This window comes from Vombatus ursinus, unplaced genomic scaffold (genome assembly GCF_900497805.2).
Source record: "Vombatus ursinus unplaced genomic scaffold, bare-nosed wombat genome assembly UNPS02005659.1, whole genome shotgun sequence".
Classification (NCBI taxonomy): domain Eukaryota; kingdom Metazoa; phylum Chordata; class Mammalia; order Diprotodontia; family Vombatidae; genus Vombatus; species Vombatus ursinus.
The window spans coordinates 24,784,870-24,805,727 of record NW_020945437.1 but is presented as its reverse complement, the minus strand read 5'-3'; the positions used below and the strand labels follow the sequence as shown (position 1 = coordinate 24,805,727).

General features: G+C 41.3%; 1 protein-coding gene across 7 annotated transcripts in view; it reads right to left on the bottom strand.

Moving 5' to 3' along the window:
* Positions 1 to 373: 373 nt before the first annotated feature.
* FAM168A (family with sequence similarity 168 member A) overlaps positions 374 to 20,858 on the bottom strand; it is a 185,583-nt gene continuing 165,098 nt past the window's right edge. For all 7 annotated transcript variants that reach the window (XM_027848109.1, XM_027848111.1, XM_027848113.1 and 4 more), the window contains 4 exons: positions 6,393 to 6,535; positions 5,076 to 5,250; positions 2,779 to 2,910; positions 374 to 627 (listed from right to left, as the gene is read on the bottom strand). In XM_027848109.1, the coding sequence (XP_027703910.1) occupies positions 2,798 to 2,910; positions 5,076 to 5,250; positions 6,393 to 6,535 (431 nt within the window). In that variant the 3' untranslated portion in view covers positions 374 to 627; positions 2,779 to 2,797. The remainder of the gene's footprint in view (positions 628 to 2,778; positions 2,911 to 5,075; positions 5,251 to 6,392; positions 6,536 to 20,858) is intronic.

Below are 20,858 nucleotides of genomic sequence, written 5' to 3'. Positions count from 1 at the left end.
AAAACTAATGTGTCTCATTGCTAACATCCCCATGACTTTTGGATTCCTATCGATGGGCCGGCTTTGGATGATGGATTATGATCAGTCATGACCGCTCTCTGGAAGACGCGAGTTTCATTTGTATCACGGTATGGAAGAGTCAACAACTGATATCACTCCCCCCACTCCTCAACAGAACCAGAGAAGGAAGTCAAACCAGAATGAAGACCGCTCACCACACCATGCACCATTCTCGCTACAACAAACAAACGAACAAGCCCAGTCACTGGCTGAACAACTCAAAACAAAACACCAGCAGGGGCGCGCCACCCCAAAACTGAACGCTTGGGCCTAGAAATAAGAAGACTAAAGAGACTGTGACCACTGGCCAGGGTCAGAGTGAGGGTCGTCATTTGGGGGATGTGGCGGGGAGTGGGCTGGCAGAAAGGGACCAGGGGAAGAGGGAAATCAGAAAATGCAGCTTTTTCCCCAAAAAAAAGAAAAACCCCAAACACTAAAGGATGCATAAATTGACCCTGGCACTTTTCAGTGGTTGTTGTTCTTGCAGACGGGCATGGCGCTGGTCTGGAATCATGCCAGCACCGGGTGTAAGACTTGAGTTGTTGCATACCATGTCTGACTCCCAATCTGTGGAGACAAGATAGAAGCAAGAGGGAATATTAAGGAACAGGGTCATTCATACGTGAGGGCTACTGAAACACATTTGGGGTAAAAAAAAAAAAAAGAATCCTTGTTATTGGGCAAAGGAATGCTGGAAAGTATCGTTACTTGGAATCGAAGAATTTAGAACTGGGGTGTGGGGTGAGGTGAATGAGGACTTAGAGATCAGTTGGTCAGAGAAACCCAGAATGTCCATATAGGAAGGGAATTCAGATCATCTAATTCAACTCTTCCTACCTAACCCCCAAACCCCTTCCAAACCCCCTCATTTTACAGAAGAGAAAACTGAGATTAATCAACTTACCAAACTCATATAATTAGTCAGTAGTGATGGCAGGATTTGAACCCAAGCCCTTTGACTCCAAATGCAGCCCTTTTGCCAAACACCACCAAAGGTGAGAAGACCTTTGGATATCTAAGCTAAAGTTCTGCTAATGCCATATCCCATTTGATGACAGTGGGCAGTCCATTTTCTGTGTACATGATTCTCTAAGTGAGAAAGGTGAATGAAGTGAGAGGCAGGTGCTGTGGCACTGAGGATATTTCCCTGATCTGTGTGACCTTGACCTTCCTCTTTCTGAACCTTCATTTCTTCCTTCACCTGTCTGCCAGGTCCCTGGTCTCTGGGTCACAGATTAGGCCTTGGGGCCTGGGGCCTTTCAGCTTTGGCACTTCTGTCTGTGGCCTGTGCTACCACGCTGGTGGTGCGTCCATCCCCTGGCCCTCTGCATCCTGTGGGTCTCAGCCAGCTCCATACTACATGGAGGCCCACTTCTTGCACCCATCCCACCACTGACCATTTTCCCTTTCCCTCCCTCACCTTCCTTCTCACTCCAGGATCAGAACTGAATTGTTATTGCTACTGCTTCTGCAAAGGAAACTCCTCATCTCAGTGCCCCTGTAAGTCCCCAGACTATAACATGCTTCCCTGACCATTACCCTACATGTTTTGTCTTCCCCCAGTAAGTTCCTGGAGAGCAATGACTTTCTTATTTATCTGCATCCTTAGAGCTTGGCACAGAGTAAGCGCTTAATACATGCTTTTTCATTCATTCATTCCCCATCTCAACAGCTGTGAACAAAGTAGTTTATAAACTGTAAAGCACTACAGAAATTTTAGCTGTGATAATAGTTTCTGATTCACACCATTAGCTACTGCTAATAACCTTATGTGTTCAGCACAACACTGGTGCTACATGACCCTGTCATGCATCTTCCACTGCCTGCCTTGCCTTTCTCACCCCATGATGCCTTTCAAAGGAAATACTGCACTTCCTTGCCCTCCAACCTCCAGTGGACCCAAAGGTGAAGTGTGGGAAAGTAATTCAGCTGTATGTGAGCTGGGCCACACAAGCTTAGCAGAAGTTACAGGGAGGCAGATATCAATCAGTTCAACATAATAAATCCTTAATAAAAGGATTTGTTCTGTGAAGTTTGGATTCAGTCAAATGGTCACACTTGAGGACGCAGAGGACAACATGCTGCCTCGAGGCCGCAGATTCCCCACCTCTGGGCTAGAATACTATTTATCAGGCAGGGCACTGTCTAGGGGGTGCCCATTCAGGTAAGGCTTGACTAGATAACCAATGAGGTCCCGAGGATTCGTGATGCTTGAGTACAAAACACAGAAGCGGCTACTTTTCCCTTCTCTCTTAATGCCCATTCATCCCTGGGAAAGGCAGGAAGAGCCATGGGCTGGGAGTCAGAAAATGTGGATTCCAATCCCAGTTTTGCCATTAAAACAATGGCCTCTGGCATGTCAATTCCCTTCTCTGGACTTCCATTTCCTTCTTAGTAAAATAAAGGGCTTGAACTAGATTGGCCCCGAGCTCTTTCCAAGCCCCGCCATTCTATTTTCTAGGATCTCGAGCATACCGTAGGCACTGCATAAATATTTGGTGAATTGACCTAAACCCCTGATAGCTTTAACTGAGATTAGATGATATTCTGCGAGGGCTCTGGAGGAAGTTGCTTAAAGTTTAGGATAAAATCCCTATTGTTGCTGCTGACAGTCATACCTCCACCTCCTCATCCCCTAACAGGAAAAACACCTGGACAAGGGTCAAGCAAGGAGCACTCAGAGTGCAGGGTGGGATAAAGTCGGAGATTTCCACTCACGTGAATTGGCTGCTGAAGTTTACCAGTGTGGAGGTACATAGCTGTACGTGGGGGTCCCTTGGGCCCGGTACGTTGGCACGGAGACGGGGTGAGCTCCGATTGCAGTGTGCTGTGGCGTGGTTAACAGGGTACCTGTTAAGACAAAGAAAGGAAAACAAATCTTGTCATAGTGGCCCAGCTTTGACCCTTATTAGTTGGGTGACCACAGGCAAATCACTTCACCTTTCTAAATCTCAGTTTACTCATCTGTCAGATGGAGAAAATAATACTACTGCTACACGGTACCCAGGGGAAAAAAGAGCTTCATACTACAAATGTCTACAGTAAGACATTCTGCTCGATGCTGACAACACAAACGCAACAATGAAGCCATCCGTGCCCTCAGAGAGCTTACATTCTACCTGAAGGATGCAAAATGTTTACTGTTAAGTATAACACAAGATAATGTAAGGAGGGAGAGAGCATTGGGGGTGGAGGGAGAGAAGGAGGGAAGATGGCCCCTGAGCTGAACATTAATTAAAGGAAAGGACGCTAGAAAGAAGAGGAAATGAGGGAGGGCATTCCAAATCTAGAAGATGGCCTATGAGAATGTCACGAATTGGGAGATGGAAGGCCAAGTTTTGGCAAGAGGCAGTAGCCCAGTTTGGCTGGAATATACAGTGAGTGAAGGGAGTTGGGGCAATCTGAAATAAGGCTGTAAAGAAAGATCTAGCCAGACTGTGAAGAGCTCAGAATGCCAGGCAAGGAGTCTGTATTTTATCCCAGAGGTGACAGAAAGCCACAAGTTTTCTAAGCAGGAGAATGACGGGATTAAGTCTTTGCCTTCAGGAGATTATTTCTGGCAGCTGTGTGGAGGACTGACTGGAAAGAAGAGAGACTGGAAGCAGGGAGACCAATGAAGAGCCTATTACAGGGCAGCTAGGTTGCGCAGTGGATAGAGCATCGGCCCTGGAGTCAGGAGGACCTGAGTTCAAATCCAGCCTCAGACATCTAACACTCACTAGCTGTGTGACTCTGGGCAAGTCATTTAACTCCAATTACTTCACCCCTCCCCCCACCCCCAAAAAATAAACAAAAGTCTATTACAATATGCCAGATGAGACATGATAAAGGCTTGAACTGGGGTGATAGCTGTATAACCGGACAGAAGGTGGCAGGTGCTAGAAGTGCTGTGCAGGTAGACTCAACAAGACTTAGTAACTAACTAGAGATGCGGGAGAGAGGCAGTGAAAGAGGGAAGCGTCAAGGGTGATGCCAAGATCAGGAGGCTGGGAGACCAGGAGGATCACAACGTCTTCAACAGAAACAGCCACAGCCACATCTGAAGAAAAGGCAGACTTAGTGGGGGGGGGGGGGGAGTAAAAAATTCCATTTCTTCTTCATCAATGGGAAGAACAAAATTCTACATGATGTGGTTATATTCCATTCTGTACATGCTGGTTTTGAGTTAACAATGGCACAACCAAATAGAGATGTCTAGCAGGCAACTGCAGATACTGGCTAGGAGTGGGAATTGTATACATAGAATATGGGAGTCATCTATGCAGAGGTAATTGAATTCACAGAAGTGGATCAGATAACAAAGGGAGAGAGTTCAGAGAATGAGGAGGCAAATTAGGATCAAATCGTGTAAGTCACTAATATTTAGGAGGTGAAAGATAAATGACGAACCAATTAAGGAGACTATAAGGAAGTGAGATGGAATAGACAAACAGGTAAGAGGAGAATAAGCAGCAAGGAGCGCCACGTAGGACAGGGAGGAAAACTGGTGAACAAAGTTTGGTCAATAGTGTTGAAAGCTGAGGAAAAGTCAAGAAGGATAAGGGCTGAGAAAAGGCCATTAACTTCCATATTTAAGGAACCAAAGAAAATAGTTTCATTACCAGTTAATGGGTGGTGAGACAGCTAAGGCAATTCAACTCAACAAGTATGGGGATTATCAAGATAAAAAGGGAACAGTCCTTCCCTTCAAATCCTGTAATCTGGGGCAAGTTCTTTCTTTTCAATGGACCCTGGTTTAATTAACTATAAAATGAGGAACTTACAGTAGGTGATCTATAAGGTCCCTCCCAATCCTAAATCTTATGATTTAGAATGTAACCTCTCTCTGGGGGAATCTGCATTTAAGAGGACTAAGTAGGTAAGGCCAATATTTAACCCAATGGAAAAACTTTCATGGTAAAACTACACTCACTTAGGTTGAAGAATAACTATTTTCAGGGTAGATTTATCATTAGAAGGAACCTTAAGCATCCCTCTCTCTCTCCCTAGCTTGGAACAACAAAAACAACACTTACCTGCTGACATAGCCATGGTGGTTCCAGCAACCATGCCCATTGCTACCCCATTGGTCCTAGGAGCAGCCACAGGTGCTGGGTAAATGGCTGACGGAATGCTGTTGGGCTGGACAACGGTGGTGTGGTGGATGACATGGGGCTGGGCGGCATACACAGGCTGTGTATAATAAGCTCCCTGAGGAAATACAAATTAACATGTAACAAGTTTCTTCAGGTGTCACTCTTGAGGAAGAGAGGAAGGGACAGAGGAAAGGAAGCCTGGCAAGACTTATGTCATGTCTATAGCTATGAAATGTGAAAGGTGGCATGGTGGATAAAGCACCAGATCTAGAGTTAGGAAAACCAGAGTTCAAATCCAACCTCAGACGCTAGCTATGTGATTCTGGTTAAGTCATTTAATTTGTTTGCTCCTGTTTCTTCATCTATAAAATGGGGGTACTAGTAGCACCTACTTCCCATGGTTGTGAGGATAAAATGAGATCATATTTGTAAAGCATTCTGCACACCTTAAAGTGCTATATAAATGCTAGCTATCATTAGTATTGTTCAGGAAACCTAGGTTCCAGTTCTGGCTCTGGGACTGCCTCACCTTGTGACTTTGGACAAGTCATTTTCCTTCTCTGGCCTCAACCTCCTCTATGAATGAAGGAGTTGAACTAAAGGCTCTCTAAGGTTCCCTTCACATCCTAGTCACATCAAGTCCTAAGTTCTGACACTGGGTGTTCTAATGTCCCTTTCAATTCTAACGTTCTGTTAGAAGGTCCCTTTTACTTTTGACATTCTATATTCAAGTATTCTTTTTACTAAGAATACTTTCCACCTCTTACGTTTCATGTTCTAAGATCCTTTTCAACTAACCTCCTATCGTCTGAGGGTCCTTCCAGTTTTAACATTCTGTACACCGCTAACCAACAATGTTCCAAGGTCTCTCCCCCATCTTTGACATTCTGTTGTAAGATCTTTCTGGTATCCTATGACACCCCTCTTTCCTACTCTCAGATTCTGTGTTCTCTCTCATTCTCTCTCGTTCTCTCTCGTTCTCTCTCTCTCTCTCTCTCACACACACACACACACACACACACACCCTATGATCTGCATGTTTACCTCTCCCTTAAATTAAGGACTTATATTTAAGAGTGCAGAGTAGGGAAAGTGACCCTTAACCTAAAGGAATAACACTCTAATGGAATTTAAAGGACTCAGTAGGGGAGATATTTCTGAGAAAAAATGGGTCTCCATGGACCACCTCATTTCTCTCTTCCCGTCAATATGGAGTTGCCCATCTGGGGAAGAAAGTACAACCTGGATCTCCCATACCTGGGCATACAGGTTCTGCTGAGGATAGGCACTTCGAATAGGGTACATAGCCGTTTGGTAAGGATTAGGTGATGGAGAGTAGGGAGGTGGTGCATTGTTACTCTGGGTGGGTGGGACCTTGTAGGGTGTTCCTGCTGTGTATCCTGTATGGGGACAAAAGAAAGTTTCACATTAGTGGATGTAATAGCATTCTCCCTCCTAACAGCAGCTGAACCAAGAACATGCATGGACAAGCAGCTGAAGCCAGGCCAGAAACAGATAAGCAAGATGATACACAGGAAAGAGTCCTGGATTAGAAGGCAAGAGACCTGCTTTTGATTCCCAGTTGTGCCATGAATTCACTCTATCACCTTACATGGTACAGTGGAAACAGCACTAGCTTTAGAGTCAGAGGACCTGGGTTCAAATTCTGCCTCTTGACACTACTTGTGTGACACCTTTAGGCAAGTCACAATGTTTCTGGGACTCAGTTTCTTTACCTGTAAAATTAGGGATGAGAGGGGATTGCTTTCTAGTTCTATTCTCCTAAGAAGTCATAGCCCTTCTCTGGGCCTCAATTTTCTCATATATAAAATGGGGTTAACAAACTCAACTACAGAGATAGAGCTTGGTGTAGTGGTGAAAGACTCTGGACAATCCAAGAAGGACTTAGGGGTGGTTGGTGGCACGTAACAGGCCTAGCCCTCAGATAATGGTGTCAGAATAAATCCTGGTTACACGAAAAAGCATGGAAAAACATATGGACTGAGGCCAAGTAAAGTAAGCAAAGCCAGGCAAACACTATAATACAATTACAACAATGTAAATAAAAGAACGAGAATTTTTTTCAAACCTGCAAAATTATAATAACCAAGCATGACCCCAAAGATGAGACAAGTAAAGGTACCTCTCCCCACTTCTTTGTAGAGGCAGGAGAACACTGTCACAGAACACTACATATAATGTCAGAGTTTTTAAATATGTTGCTTAATTTTGTTGAACTGTTTCCCTTCTCTTTTAAAAGTACTTTTAAAACTAAGGTATTACTCTCTGCAAGGGGGTTTAGAGAGACACAATGGGAAATGCAGGTGACATAAAAACAAAAGGTAGCGAGAAAACACGTTTTTAAGAAATACTTAGGAAAACTTGAAGTGCCCTATCCTCTCTCCCCCACAAACATATATTGGTTGTGTGACCACAGGCATGTCAATGTCTCAAGCATTCTAAGACTATTAAATTGCAGAGCAGATGCAGATTCGCACCATAGAGGGAGTTTCCTCATCGAGTTCCATATTTACATATGTATATCAACTTAGTCTACCTCATGGGGCTAGGAAATGCCTTCCTTGTACACAGTAGATGCTCAAAACATATTTGCTGAATGAATGAATGAGGGTCAGATGAGAAAATGTGATTGTGAAAGCACTTTGAAGGAATATAATTATTATGGAATAGTTCATCCAAACCAGACCTCTGGGTCATTAAGGGGAACTAATTATAAATGGACTGCTCTGTTCTATTATAACTCAGAAATAAAATAGGGGGTATAAAGAACTCTCACCTGAGAGTCTGAAAATATGAGTTCAAGTCTTGGCTAAGTGACCTCAAGCATACTCCTGCCCCTTGTCTGACCTCAGCCTCTTTACCAACATAATGAAAAACTTGGCACTAAATTATATCTAGGATTCCTGCCAGTTCTGACAATCTCTAACATGCCTTTTCTTTTGTAAACAGCGCTCCCTGGTGTGGAGCATAAAATGAGTTCTTTTGAGTTCTCTTAAAAGGGTTTGATAAAGCCCAGACAGCAAGTGTTGGGTATTGGATCAAGGTTTTAAGTCTGGCTCTGCTAATTAGTGGTATAACCCTGCATATGATATTTCTGCTTTGTGGACCTCTGTTTTCTCCTTTGTAAAATGAGAAAGTTGGACTAGACGGGCCTAGAAGGTCCCTTCTAGCTCTGATGAGATTGTAGGATTCTATAAATGATCTGCAGGAAGACAAATAGGTGTTTATGGATATAGGAAATTCAGAAATGGCTCACTTTTTCTTTAATCTATCTCTCACCTCATCTTCTTTTTGTCCTTTATCTTCCTCTGCATGCTCTCTCATTCGTGACCTCCTTTCTCTTTCCCCCCTACTCCTTATTTCTCTCTGGACTTCTTTCAATTTTTTTTTTTTTTGGTGAGGCAATCGGGATTAAGTGACTTGCCCAGCTAGTGAGAATCATGTGTCTGAGGCCAGATTTGAATTCAGGTCCTCCTGACTCCAGGGCCAGTGCTCTATTCACTGCGCCACCTAGCTGCCCCGACTTCTTTCATTTTCTCTTCTCTTCTTCCTGTTCTCTCCTTTTGTCTCACTAACCAGGTTCCTTTTTATGCTTAAATTCTTTGCCCTTGTTATGATAATTTTTTACTTCTTTTTATTGAATTTTATTATGCCATTCTTCCTGGAACATTTGACTAACTGAAGCCTGTTTCCAGTTAATATTAACCTCATCTGGCTAAAACCTACACATGGAATGATAGTATTAGGGAAAGACTTAATATTTCTGAGATATGAAGTCAAGAGAAGAAGAAAGATTAGGGTTAGAACAGAATCAACAAAATTTTTTAAACCCTCCAAAAAGTGATTTAGCTAACTCTATTTATGGAAAATTTCTCTGACAGTGAACTTTCAGTTACCTTTGTTACATGTAATTCTCTTCTCAATTAGCTCACTGTGACTTCTTTAAAGTATAGCCTTGTAGTTTTGTAAGATTTTGCAAAATCAGTAATTAAATCTGTAACTTAGTCTGTTTATTCATTTGTTCTAACTTCATTTGTTCAATCTTAATTGATGAAAGCATGAAATAATGAAAGTCATTTAATTTCTAATTACCCACAGCCAATTCTCTAAGACTATAAATTGCAAGGTAGTTTTTGCTCTTCTTTGGAGAGCATTTACTTACCAGGAAGTTCCTGATGTGAATGAAATCATAAGTCCATACCAAAAACAAAAATTCCCTTATCAAGTAATATTACATATAATAGTTATCTGTTGTTACCAGATCTTCAGCTCCTTGCGAGTAGGGACCTAATGTTATCTAAACTATATGTAAGGATAGGGATCTACTGAAGGGGATCATGAAGTAAGAACTTATCTCATTGGTTCTTTATACCTCTTTTGGATTGATTCACATATCTCAACTAAGTAAGGCAGGACTACTCTTACATTTACATGGATGTCTCCCCTAGCTCCTAACAATGCACAGCATTGTGCACAGCAGGTGCTGAATTAAACCAGTTTCCTATGCCAAAATGGAAGTGGCCCTTCTGGTCACATGTGTTTTTAGCCTCTTGCTAAAAGGCATGGAAGACCAGAGGCTCCCTTGGGTGGGGGCAGGGAAGGTGGCATAGAAGGGGAAAGAGGAAGGGAGAAAGAGAAGCTTGGGCCTCCAACTACTCCAAACAAAGGTGGTGGGGAGATTTCTCCTCCCTCTCCTTCTCTCTAGCAGCAGCTATTATGGCTACATACATATGACATGAGAGCAAGTGATTGCTTAGCCTGAGACTGTCTTAAGTCCCTAACTACCTCTTATGCTTTGTTTTTCTCCCCCGATAGCAATTCTGCGGTGGATATTCATAGTCTTCAAAAGTCAGGATTCACCGAGAGGTCTGGTTGCTGGCTGCCCTGTGGAAGGAGCTTCCTGTAGCTATCCCCTACTTGGAAGAGCAGATGACCACTGCCAGAGCATGAACTGGCACCTGGACGGCCAAAAGAGATGAACTTCCAATAAATGTTTGGACAGTGAAGACTGACACAAAAATGTAATCTATCTGTTTAGTGGTCCCACAACATGCTTCATGTTTTCAACTCACTTCTCAAGAGAAGTGATAGGTTACAAGTTTTGTTTTTTGTTAACCTGTTTATGGACACCTGTGAGTCCTTTGTCATATGTTACTATTTCATGTTTTAAGTACTTGTTAATGTTCACTGAATAATATTTTGCATTTTAAGTACTTCTTTTGTGTTAGTCCATTTCTGGTGTCACGTGTGCCATGACCTCTGTTAAAGAGACAAGCCTGGAAGTGGTTTGAGCATAGGACCCACCAGAAGGACTAGGATACTGGTATAGCTCCACTATCTGTTACACTATGATGTTAAGAGTCTCTAACTATAAGATCCATGATTCTGTGATGTTAATATTCTAGCATATAATGATTCTAAAATTCTGTTATTCTATGGTTTGAAAGTTCTAACATTTTCAGAGTCTTACGTTTTCATGTCTTCTCTTATGTTCCAAGAATTCCACCCAGATTGAATCTGGCCCTCCGCATAAGGAGGCCTGAATTATCCTTTCTGTGCAAGGACAAATACGGGGGGGGGGGGGGGGGAAGCACAAGAATAACTCAGGGAAAAAAAATCAAAAGGCACCAAGTTACTGCAGATAAATTTTGTTTCCACATCTAAGAATAACCTTTGCGATTATATTCCTTTTTCTTCTTGTTCTGAAATGAGCAAGGCTCTGAACATAAATCAAAAGTCCTGCCATATAAAAGAACAACATCTGGGAATCTGAAAACAGAATCTGAACGTCAGGAGGAGGAGAGATCTTAGAGATCACATATCCAAACATTTCATTTTATAGGAGAGGAAACTAAGTTCCAGAGAAGGGAAGGGAATTGCTCAAGTCCACGAAGAAAACCGAACTAGGACCAGAATCTAAACCAAATATTCCTGACTCTTAATCCAAGGCTCTTAAAAGATCTCACAGTTGGAAGGCCCCCCAGAGGCCATCTACTCCAAACCATGCTTGACACTTGTGGTACAGTGGAAAATGTGTCAGCTTGAGTAAGAAGACTCGAGTTAAAATTTTCCCTGGATTTCCATTTCCTCAATTGTAAAATGAGAGTATTGGACTAGCAGTCTTCTGAGGGCTCTTCCAGCTTTACATCTGTGATCCTAAGATCAAATTAGTATTTTAACTGTCATGTTTTTCATATTTCTGTTTCATATAAATGGGGCCAGCAGGCCCTAGTGATCTTTTCAAAATGAAAACTATATTATTTGGTCATAGCTCCCCCATCTTGTACTTGTGAAGTTGATTTTTTGAATCCATATAGGAAGTTACATTTATGACTATTACTTTTCATCTTCTTAGATTCAGTGTAATATTCTAGCCTGTCAAGATCTTTTTGATTCTTGACTCCTATCATCCAATGTGTTGGCTATCCCTTCTAGCTTCTGTCATCTGCAAATTTGATAAGCATGCCATCTACTCATTATCCAGGTCATCAATCAAAACATTAAGCAGCACAGGGCCAAACATAGATCCCTAGTGCACTCTACCAGGGATCTTCTTTTGAGGTGACATTAAACCATTAATGATTAATCTTTGGCCCTTCGACCAATTCCTCACTCACTTAACTGTACTTACTGTCTAGCTGCAATCTTTCTGTTTTGTGCACAATGGCACAACAGACTTTTTCAAATGCTTTGATAAATTCTAGGTAAACCACTGTATCAGTGGAAAGTGTTTCTATATTCAAAGTTACCCAAACCAATGAAATCATTGGTCCATATTAACCCTTCCTCTTCTTCCCACCCCCAAAAAACTTCATGTATTTGCACAGAACTTTAAAATCTAAAAAGCATTTTGTATACATTATCTCATTTGAACCTCACAATAGCAAGAGTTAAATATAAGAAGTATCATTAGCACCATTTTACAGAGGAGGGACTTGAGGCTCAAGACGGTTAGTGATTTGCAGATACTATGAAGGTTGAGAAGTCATCTACTAACACTGCCCTATCAAAAAAAAAAAAAAAAGAAATGAGATTAGTCTAGCATGATGAGTTCTTGATTAAGCCTTGCTGTCCCCTTTTGATCACTTCTTCCTTTTCTAGATGTTTAGTAACCATCTCTTTAATAACATATTCTAGAATATTATCAAGAACAGTAAAACCTACTGGTACATTGATAGCAGGCTTCATCTATTTTCTTCTCTTTTTGGAAACTGGGACATCTGCCCTTCTCCAGTCACATGGTGCCTCCTCCACCCTTTACATCTTTCTAAAGATCACTGAGAGTGGCTTAGTAATAACATCAGCCAGTTCTTTTAGCACCCAGGAATAGAGTTCACTTGGGCCTGTTGAGCTGAACTCAAAGGCAGCTGTGTATTCTTTTCCTATCTCCTTAGTTATCTTGTTTTTCATTTCCCCATTAGTCATTTTTGCTTTGTTCGTGCCAATCCAAAACCCATTCTTGGCAGAGAAAACAGAAGCAAGAAAAGAAATGAGCATCTCTACTTATTCATCATCTTTTACCATCATCATTTCCATCAACAATCAAATCAATAAGCATTGATTAAGCACCTACTTTGCTTCAGTCACAGTGTTAAGTGCTGGGAATGCAAGTACGAAGAATGAAACAATCCTTACCATGAACTGATATTCAAAGAGGGGGGACGAGAAAATATATACAGGATAAATAAGAAATGGATAAAGACAAATATACACAGAGTAGTTAAATAAGGTCATTTGGGAATAAGGGCACTAGCAGTTGGAGAGATCAAAAAAGGCTTCATGTAGAAGATGGCACTTCTAGATGAAGAGTGAATTTTATCTTAAAGGAAGAAGAAGATTCTATCAGGCAAAGTTGAAGAAGGAATGCATTCTAAGTATAGGGAACAACCAGAACAAAGGCATGTAATCAGGAGATGGAACATCATACATAAGGAACAGAAACAAGGCCAGTTTGACTGGACTGTAGAGTACCGGAGGGGAAGTAATGTCCATTAAGGCTGGAAAGATAGGTTGAATCCAGGTGGTTAAGGGTCTTCAAAGCCAAACAGAGGAGTTTAGGTTTGATCCTAGAGGCAAGAGGTATACAAGGGGGTTGACTGAGTAGAGCAGTCACATGGTCAGATCTGTGCTTAAAGAAAACGACTTTGGCAGCAGTATATAGGATGAATTGGAGTGGTGAAAGGCTTATGTCAGGGAAACCAATAAGGGGGCTGTTGAATAATCAAAGCAACAAGTAATGAGGGCTTGGATCAGCTGAGATGTTGTTGAGATAGAAATGGCAATTTGGCAACTTACTGGATATTTGGGGTGAGGGAGAGTAAGGAATCAAGGATAATGCTGAGTTTGCAGATCTGGAAGGATAGCGGTGTCTTAGATGGAAATAGAGAAGTTTGGAAGATTGTAGAGTTTGGAGGGAAAGAAAATTAGTTCAGTTTTGGAAAGGATGAACTTGAGATATCTACAGGGCATCCAGTTTGAAATATCCAAGAAGCACTTGGTGATGCAGGACTAAATTTCAAGAGGGAATGGGGCTGGATATGCATCTAGGCATCTATATCAATCTATCAGATGACTAATGGATATATATTATCTGTCTTTCTAGTTCTTTCTCTCTCTCTGTGAATCATCAGCTTAGAGATGATAATTAAAAACATGGGAGCTGGATTTATTTGAGAGACAGAATGGTATAATGGGCTTGGAGTCAGGAAGACCTGGATTTGGATCCTGCCTAAGATACCTATGAGCTTCTAGGCTATGGGCAAGTCACTTAGTTTCTCTGAGTCTCTGTTTCCTCATCTATAAAATAGGAATAATAATACCACTTAACTTGCAAGGTTATTATGAGGCTCAAAAGCAATAATTTTATATAAAGTGCTTTACAATCCTTAAAGTGCTATATACCAACTATTATAATTTCATTAATCTCAGTACCTCCTTTTCCTTTAATATAGCCACCATCCTTATTGGCCACTTATTCTTAGAAAACTATGTCAAAAATTGCTATTTTTCAAAAATTGCTATTTGTTCTTGATTACTCACTTTTGCTTCCATCTTTTGTACATCTCTTTAGAATCCAGTAAGTCTTTAAGTTCCCTGTACACTCACATCGGTCTCTTTAGAAAACTCCCTCTACCCTTTTCTTTTCAGAATTGTTTACGTGTCTTCAGAATTTAGTTTTGAAGAGCTTTCCACTCCATCCTGTGCTGATTTCTCTAGAATTTTTGTCTATGGGATGCTACCTATTCTGCCTCTGAAATCTGATCTTGAGAAAATCCAGGGTTCATGTCAGACTTTGCCTAGCCTCTATCTCTAGCAAAAATTCCAAAATGGGATGGTAATTTCCTTCAAGGTTCCCAGCATTTTAACTTTAGCAACCAGATGCTGAGGACCTCACCTTGAGGTTGCAAATAACATCCACATTTTGGGTGACACCTAAATTTGGCTTATTCTAACTGATTCAAGTTTTTTTTTCAAAGCAATTGGCACTGGTCAACCATAAAATTCAATTAAAACACTTAATAACTGAATTCAAAAATATAATATAAGGATAAAAATAATATCTGTGATCATGTCAGGAACTGAAGGCCCCAATAGGCAGTAGCACTCAGGAAAATATTTCTAACAACCTTCCCCACTCACAGGCCAATCATTTTATAATTCAAAGCACCAAAGGGGACTAAGCCAAGGGTCTGAGGGTGGAATACGGGCAGTGGTCACAACAGCTGCAACAGCCCCAGGAGCCCACCCAAGCTCCCCCTAGAGTCCAGAATGATAATTCTCTTCCCTTCCTGGAAGCATGTCATTTTCAATAAGACAAGCCAAGAAATTATTTGCTGCTCTGCTTTTAGCAGAGTTCTCCAGAAAATGTCCAGATTAATTACTCCAGCATGGCTCTAGGCCAGACTTTGATCTGTTGGCCATACTCTTCATTTATTTCCTCTTTCTGTGTAGGTAGTTTGTGACATACTACAATGTCACTTCTGTTTGTGCCTCCTTTGATCTTCACCCAAATCCTCTCCACATGTTTCCCCTTCTTTGGTTCCCGGATCTGAGCACAACATTTCTCACATTGGTCCCCTTTTCTACTTAGAGCACAAAGACCCTCATTCAGGCCTGGATTCCTGAGCTGACCCAGTTGGCCTCCCTGGACCCTGTCACTCCCTTTTCCAATGTGTCCTCCACAGAGCTGCCAAATGAATATGCCTCAAGCACAGTTCTGATCATGTATCTTCTGGGCTGAAGCAGCTCCAATAGTTCCCTTCTGACTATAGGATGAAACACAAGGTAATCTATGTAACAGCCTCTCTTTTCAGAATGATTACACATTACTCCCCTCACACTCTCTACATTCCAGCCAGAATGGCCTTAGGTACACATGATTCCCTATACACTATAGTCCATCTGTTGCTCAATCAATTAATCAAAAAGCACTGGGCTAACCTCTGGGAATACAAAAAGAGGCAAAAGACAGTGCCTACTCTCAAAATCTAATTAAGAAGCAACAAATAAATATGTACAAACAAGCTATATAGTGCATAAACAGAAATAAGAAAGGAAGGCACTGAAATTAGGTGGGATTGGGAAAGGCTTCCTGTAGAAGAGGGGCTTTTAGCTGGGACTTAAAAAGCAGGGAGGCCATTAGGCAGAGATAAGGAGGAAGAGCATTCCAGGCATGGGGACAGCCTGAGAAAATGCCCAGAACCAGGATATGGAATATCTTGTTTGTTAAAAAGCAAGGAGGCCAGTGTCACTGGCCCAAAGAGTACATAGGGAGTAGGATACAAGAAGACTGGAAAAGGAGGAGAGGCCCAGGTTATAAAGCCAAACAGAACCTTTTATGTTTGATCCTGAGGGACTAGGGAGCCACTGTAGTTTATTGAATGGGAAATGACATGGTCAGATCTGTTTTAGGAAACTCACTTTAGTGAATGAATGGAGGCTGGATTTGGAGTGAAGAGAGACTTGGGGCAGGAAGATGCACCAGAAGGCTATTGCAATAGTCCAGGAATGAGTTGATGAGGGCCTTCAGCAGAGTGGTGGCAGTGTCAGAGGACAGAAAGAGTGTATTTGAGAGATGTGGCAAGGATAAAATAGACAGGCTCTGGCAATGGATTGCACATGGCAGACAAAAGTAGTGAGGAGTCCAGGATGACAGTTAGGTTTTGAGCCTCAGAGATTAGAGGATGGTTTTGCCCTCTATAGTAAAAGGAAAGGCGGGTGGGGGTTGGAAGGGTTTAGTTGCATGTTGTGCCTGGTCTTTTCTACCTTTTGAGTCTTTTGAGTTTATTACCTTGGTATTATCCTTAAGATACTAAGTTTTGTTTTGGACATATTGAGTTTAAGATGTCTGCTGGACATCTGGTTTGAGATGTCTGAAAGGCAGTGGAAGATGTGAGATTGTAGGTCAATAGAATGGCTGGAGTAGGATAGGTAGATTTGAGAATCATCAGCACAGAGATGGTAATTAAATCCATGGGAGCTGATGAGATCAAGTGAAATAGTTTTGAGGGAGAGATGAGGATCCAGTAAAGGAAACTGAGAAGGAGCAGTATGATAGTTAGGAGAACCAGGAGAGAGTGATGCCTCGAAAACCTAGAGAGAAGAGGATTCAGGGGGTAGGGCGATCAAAAGCAGCAAAGGTTGCAGGGATCTTAGATGTATTTTTCTGTGCTACTACTTCCCTCCCTTTGCCCACTCTAGGACAAGTAGAATGCTTCCTCCTTCTGCCCCAGGATAGTCCTTCATATACTGGGGAAAAAGTCATTCCTTACCTCCTGTCCCTCAGTCTTTTTCTTCCTTAGGCTGAACATACCTTTCAACAGCAATTCTACTTTCTACACCGTAACCTCCCTTTAGAATAGCTGCATTGTAGATAATTCTCTCCCTTTCCTTTCACTTTGAAGTCCCTTGAATTCGATTTGCAACACTCAGGCAGATACATTCTTACTAGCCCTGACTAGCGGCATGTTGTGCCTGGTTTTTTCTACCTTTTGAGTCTTTGAGTTTGTAACCCTTGGTATTATCCTCAACTCCTCACTCTGGTTTATTCCACATATCCAATTAGTGACCAAATCTTGCCATTTCTACTTCCACAATACCTCTCACATCTGACCCCTTCTCTCCACTCATACAGTTACCACCATGGTGCAGGATCTCATGAACTCTTTCCTAGATTACTGCAACAGCTTCCTAATTGGTCTCCCTGCCTCAAGTATCTCCCTACACCAGTGCATGAGGTGTATAACCTATTTATGGAGCACTAAAACCTCTGGTGTGAGGGCTTGTTGAGCCCTTTTCAAGGCTGCTCATCCACCTTTGGTGTCCACCTTCACCCAACTCGCACCTGTGGCTCCAAGAAGCTGTAGCATGTACAGCAGCCACACCCTGGTAAAAACCATCTCAGCAGATGGGCTAAACCAGGCTGAAGGGTAACTATTAGAGGGATGTCTACCCCAGGCATGTGAAGACATCCCCCAGCAAAATGGGTGGGTGAGAACAATTTGTTCCAACAGCCATGAAGGTGGCTGAAGCAGCACTGTGCAACACTTAGAGCTTGGTCAGACATTGAAGATGCCAAGGTCATTCACTGCCTCCAGGACCATCGCCACTCCTTCAGAAGCCTTATAAATAACTAGCCTCAAACACTGAAGAAAAAAACATTGTATGAGTCTTCTTATAACACATTCAAATAGCTTCAAAAGATTCACGTAACCTTCTAAAAGTAAAAAAAAAAAATGGTTTTCTGTATTAAAGAAAAAACCTCTTTAAACCACAAATTAAATAAGCAGCCTCTTGTGAAAATTCTGTCCTTAGCCCAACCAAATGAAGAAAAAAAAACACATTTTAGAAAATTACAATGCACACATGGTTGTTCAGGAAACAAAAGCCTAAAAAAAATATGAAGAATATATAAGAAAATACATATATAAAGATGCTATTAATTTCATGGGGAAAAAATCTGATACCATTTGGTACCATTTTAATCTTTTAAGACATTTTTCTTAAACCACAATTGCCTTCTGCATTTCTTGAAAACACAGTTTTCTTCCAAATCCAGGTACTAATTACATCTAAAAGAAACCAAGCCAGTCCAATTCACAAACTACTTTGAATAGTTTGACTTTCGTCATTATCACATGAAGAGTTCAAAGGTGAGGTCCAAAGTACCAAAAAAGACTTTTCTACTCAGAAGCATTATAGATAATAGAAATCACTGGTCTTGCCAATGTATGGTGAATATCAAAGTATACAGAAACACAATCAACTGTCATACAAAGCAGAAGTACTACAAATTTGTTATTCTGAGACACTGTCCACAAGGTAAAGGTTATCTGTATTTTTTGTAACCTGTGTAACATTCATTCAAATTCATATTCAGCCTTTTTTACTAATTGAATGACTTAAGAAAAATTCTGAGTACCATTCCCCTCAACCTCTGGGGATGGGGATAATAATCCTCCAAGCTCAAAGCATCGTTGTGCTTTAAATTTTTTTAAAAAAATTTTCTAACAATACAGTTTGCTTTCTAGTTGACAAGAATAGCTTCTGCCAAACCTTCAAAGCACATTCTTTTTGCTGGCCCCATTTACGTTGAGGAACATTCACAGCAAAGCTCATTTTGGCCTTCAAAGTTTCTTCACATTTTTTCCTCTCCATTACAACCTCTTATTGATGAAAAAAGGACATATTAAGGATCTTCAGTGTTCAAGCCATCTCTGTTAAAATAATCTTCTGTTTCTGGAAGAAGTCATATGGAAAATAAATTGTGGGTCTGACATTCAAAATACAGCTTGCCTCCAATTACCTAAATTGGAGCAGTAAAATATGTTATGATCCTGAAAATCTTCCTGATCTCCAGGCTGCTGAGGTGATGGGTTACTTGAAGAGAGGCATTCAGGTGCTCCCCAGCACAGTCCAGGGCGGTGCTCAGAAAGGGACAGGCTGATGACCAGCCAGACTGAAGGAGGTGTCTCCTCTCAAAGGTGGAGGCACTGGGGCAAGCTGTGCCATGCTAGGAGGCTTTTCCTCCTGTTCCCTCACTTCTCCCTGTTGTATACTATGGCTACTCTGCTACCATTCTCTCCGACCTGCTTCTCTTGAACACTTATCTTGCCAATGATGTCATGAGTTCCATCCCACTAAAGGAAAAACCTATGAGGTCATATTTGGGTCAAAATGGTAAATTCACTTGATTTCATAAGCTGTGAGCACTGGTGCCTAAGAGAAAAGATGTATTTCCCTGTTATTTCCTCCTGTGAAAAACCAGACACTTCTTCCACAGATTCTTCTCTCTGTGTAATGCTCAATGTCTTCACTACAGTGTCTGAGTGACCTGTGAGAGACACACATGGTCTATTTAAAGCCTTCATCAGATCAGCAAGTTTCTTCCATACTTATGAAATATTCTGTTCTTAATAAGAGTTGACATTGATGAGATAATGTACCAAATATATTATGTGTTTCTGTAAAGTTGTATGTAATTCCATTTTAAAATTAAAAATCCTTTATATAGCTCACTATTTAAATAATTTCTATGGTAAATTTAAAATCACAGAATTTTAGGATTACATGTTCTCCAAGTTGGAAAGTGCCTCATATCACCTAGTCCAATCCGCTGGCTCTTTCTAGAACAACATTAATTGTGTTCTAGGGGTTAACTGACACACAAGAATTTGAGACCAGAGAAGCTCAGTACAAGGGGAACTTTTAAACAAACCATCTCTCCTGAATGGATTTTTGCTTTGAGATGAAATGAGTTCCCCATCATTTGGAAGTGGTTAAGCAGAAGTTGGATGATCACTTCTCATGGATGTTGTAGAAATTGGACTAGATCATCTCTAAGGTGCTCTCCCCAAATCCTCATTTGTACTGGCAGGCTGGATCCCCAGCTATTTCTCCCCTCAAGGTTCTAGGCACTAACACTGAGCAGATGGGAGGGGAGGTGGGTGTTTCTTTAATACTTTTTGTTCACAAATCCTCACCATTTGGCTTCCAACAATGATTATCAGTTGATATGAGTTAACAAGCCAGATTTAATTAGCTCTTATTTATCAAGGGGGGAGGGAAGGATTCCCCTCAAGTGATCCTATCTCAGGGTGTTGGCTGGAACTACATCCCACAAGGCAGACTTGCTATTGGAAGGTCCAGGTTCCAAGCTGGCTTGCTATTTTATACAAATGCTCTGTGAGGCATGACTCTTCAGCCAATCCTGACACAATTCCTAGGAAAAGTCATTTCATCCAATGGCTTTCACTTCTTCCACACTAATTAAGGACTTTTTACCTCTAGTTTAACACCTTCAGATTGATTCAAAAGAAGTGTTCTCACATTTAAGTGAGGTGGGGGATTAACTACACCTCACCTTAGAATAAACACCTTATAATATAAATATGTTATGTGATATATGTGTGTATAAATATATACATATACATACACATATATACATGTTTCAGTTGTGTCTCTATCTACTGCACCGCCTAGCTGCCCCTAGACTTCTTTTATCTGAAGGCAATAATTGTGTCCACACTGAGCCTTCTCTCAATTCCTTCAACCCATGCATACATAGCACTTGTTTGGCCAGGTAACTGGGAAAAGATGAATGTGGGAGAAAGAGCAGGATAGCATTTGTCTTATCTCACAGGGTTGGGGGATATTTTTTTTAAAGTTGAATTTTATTTGGTTTTCAAATGAAGACGTACCTTC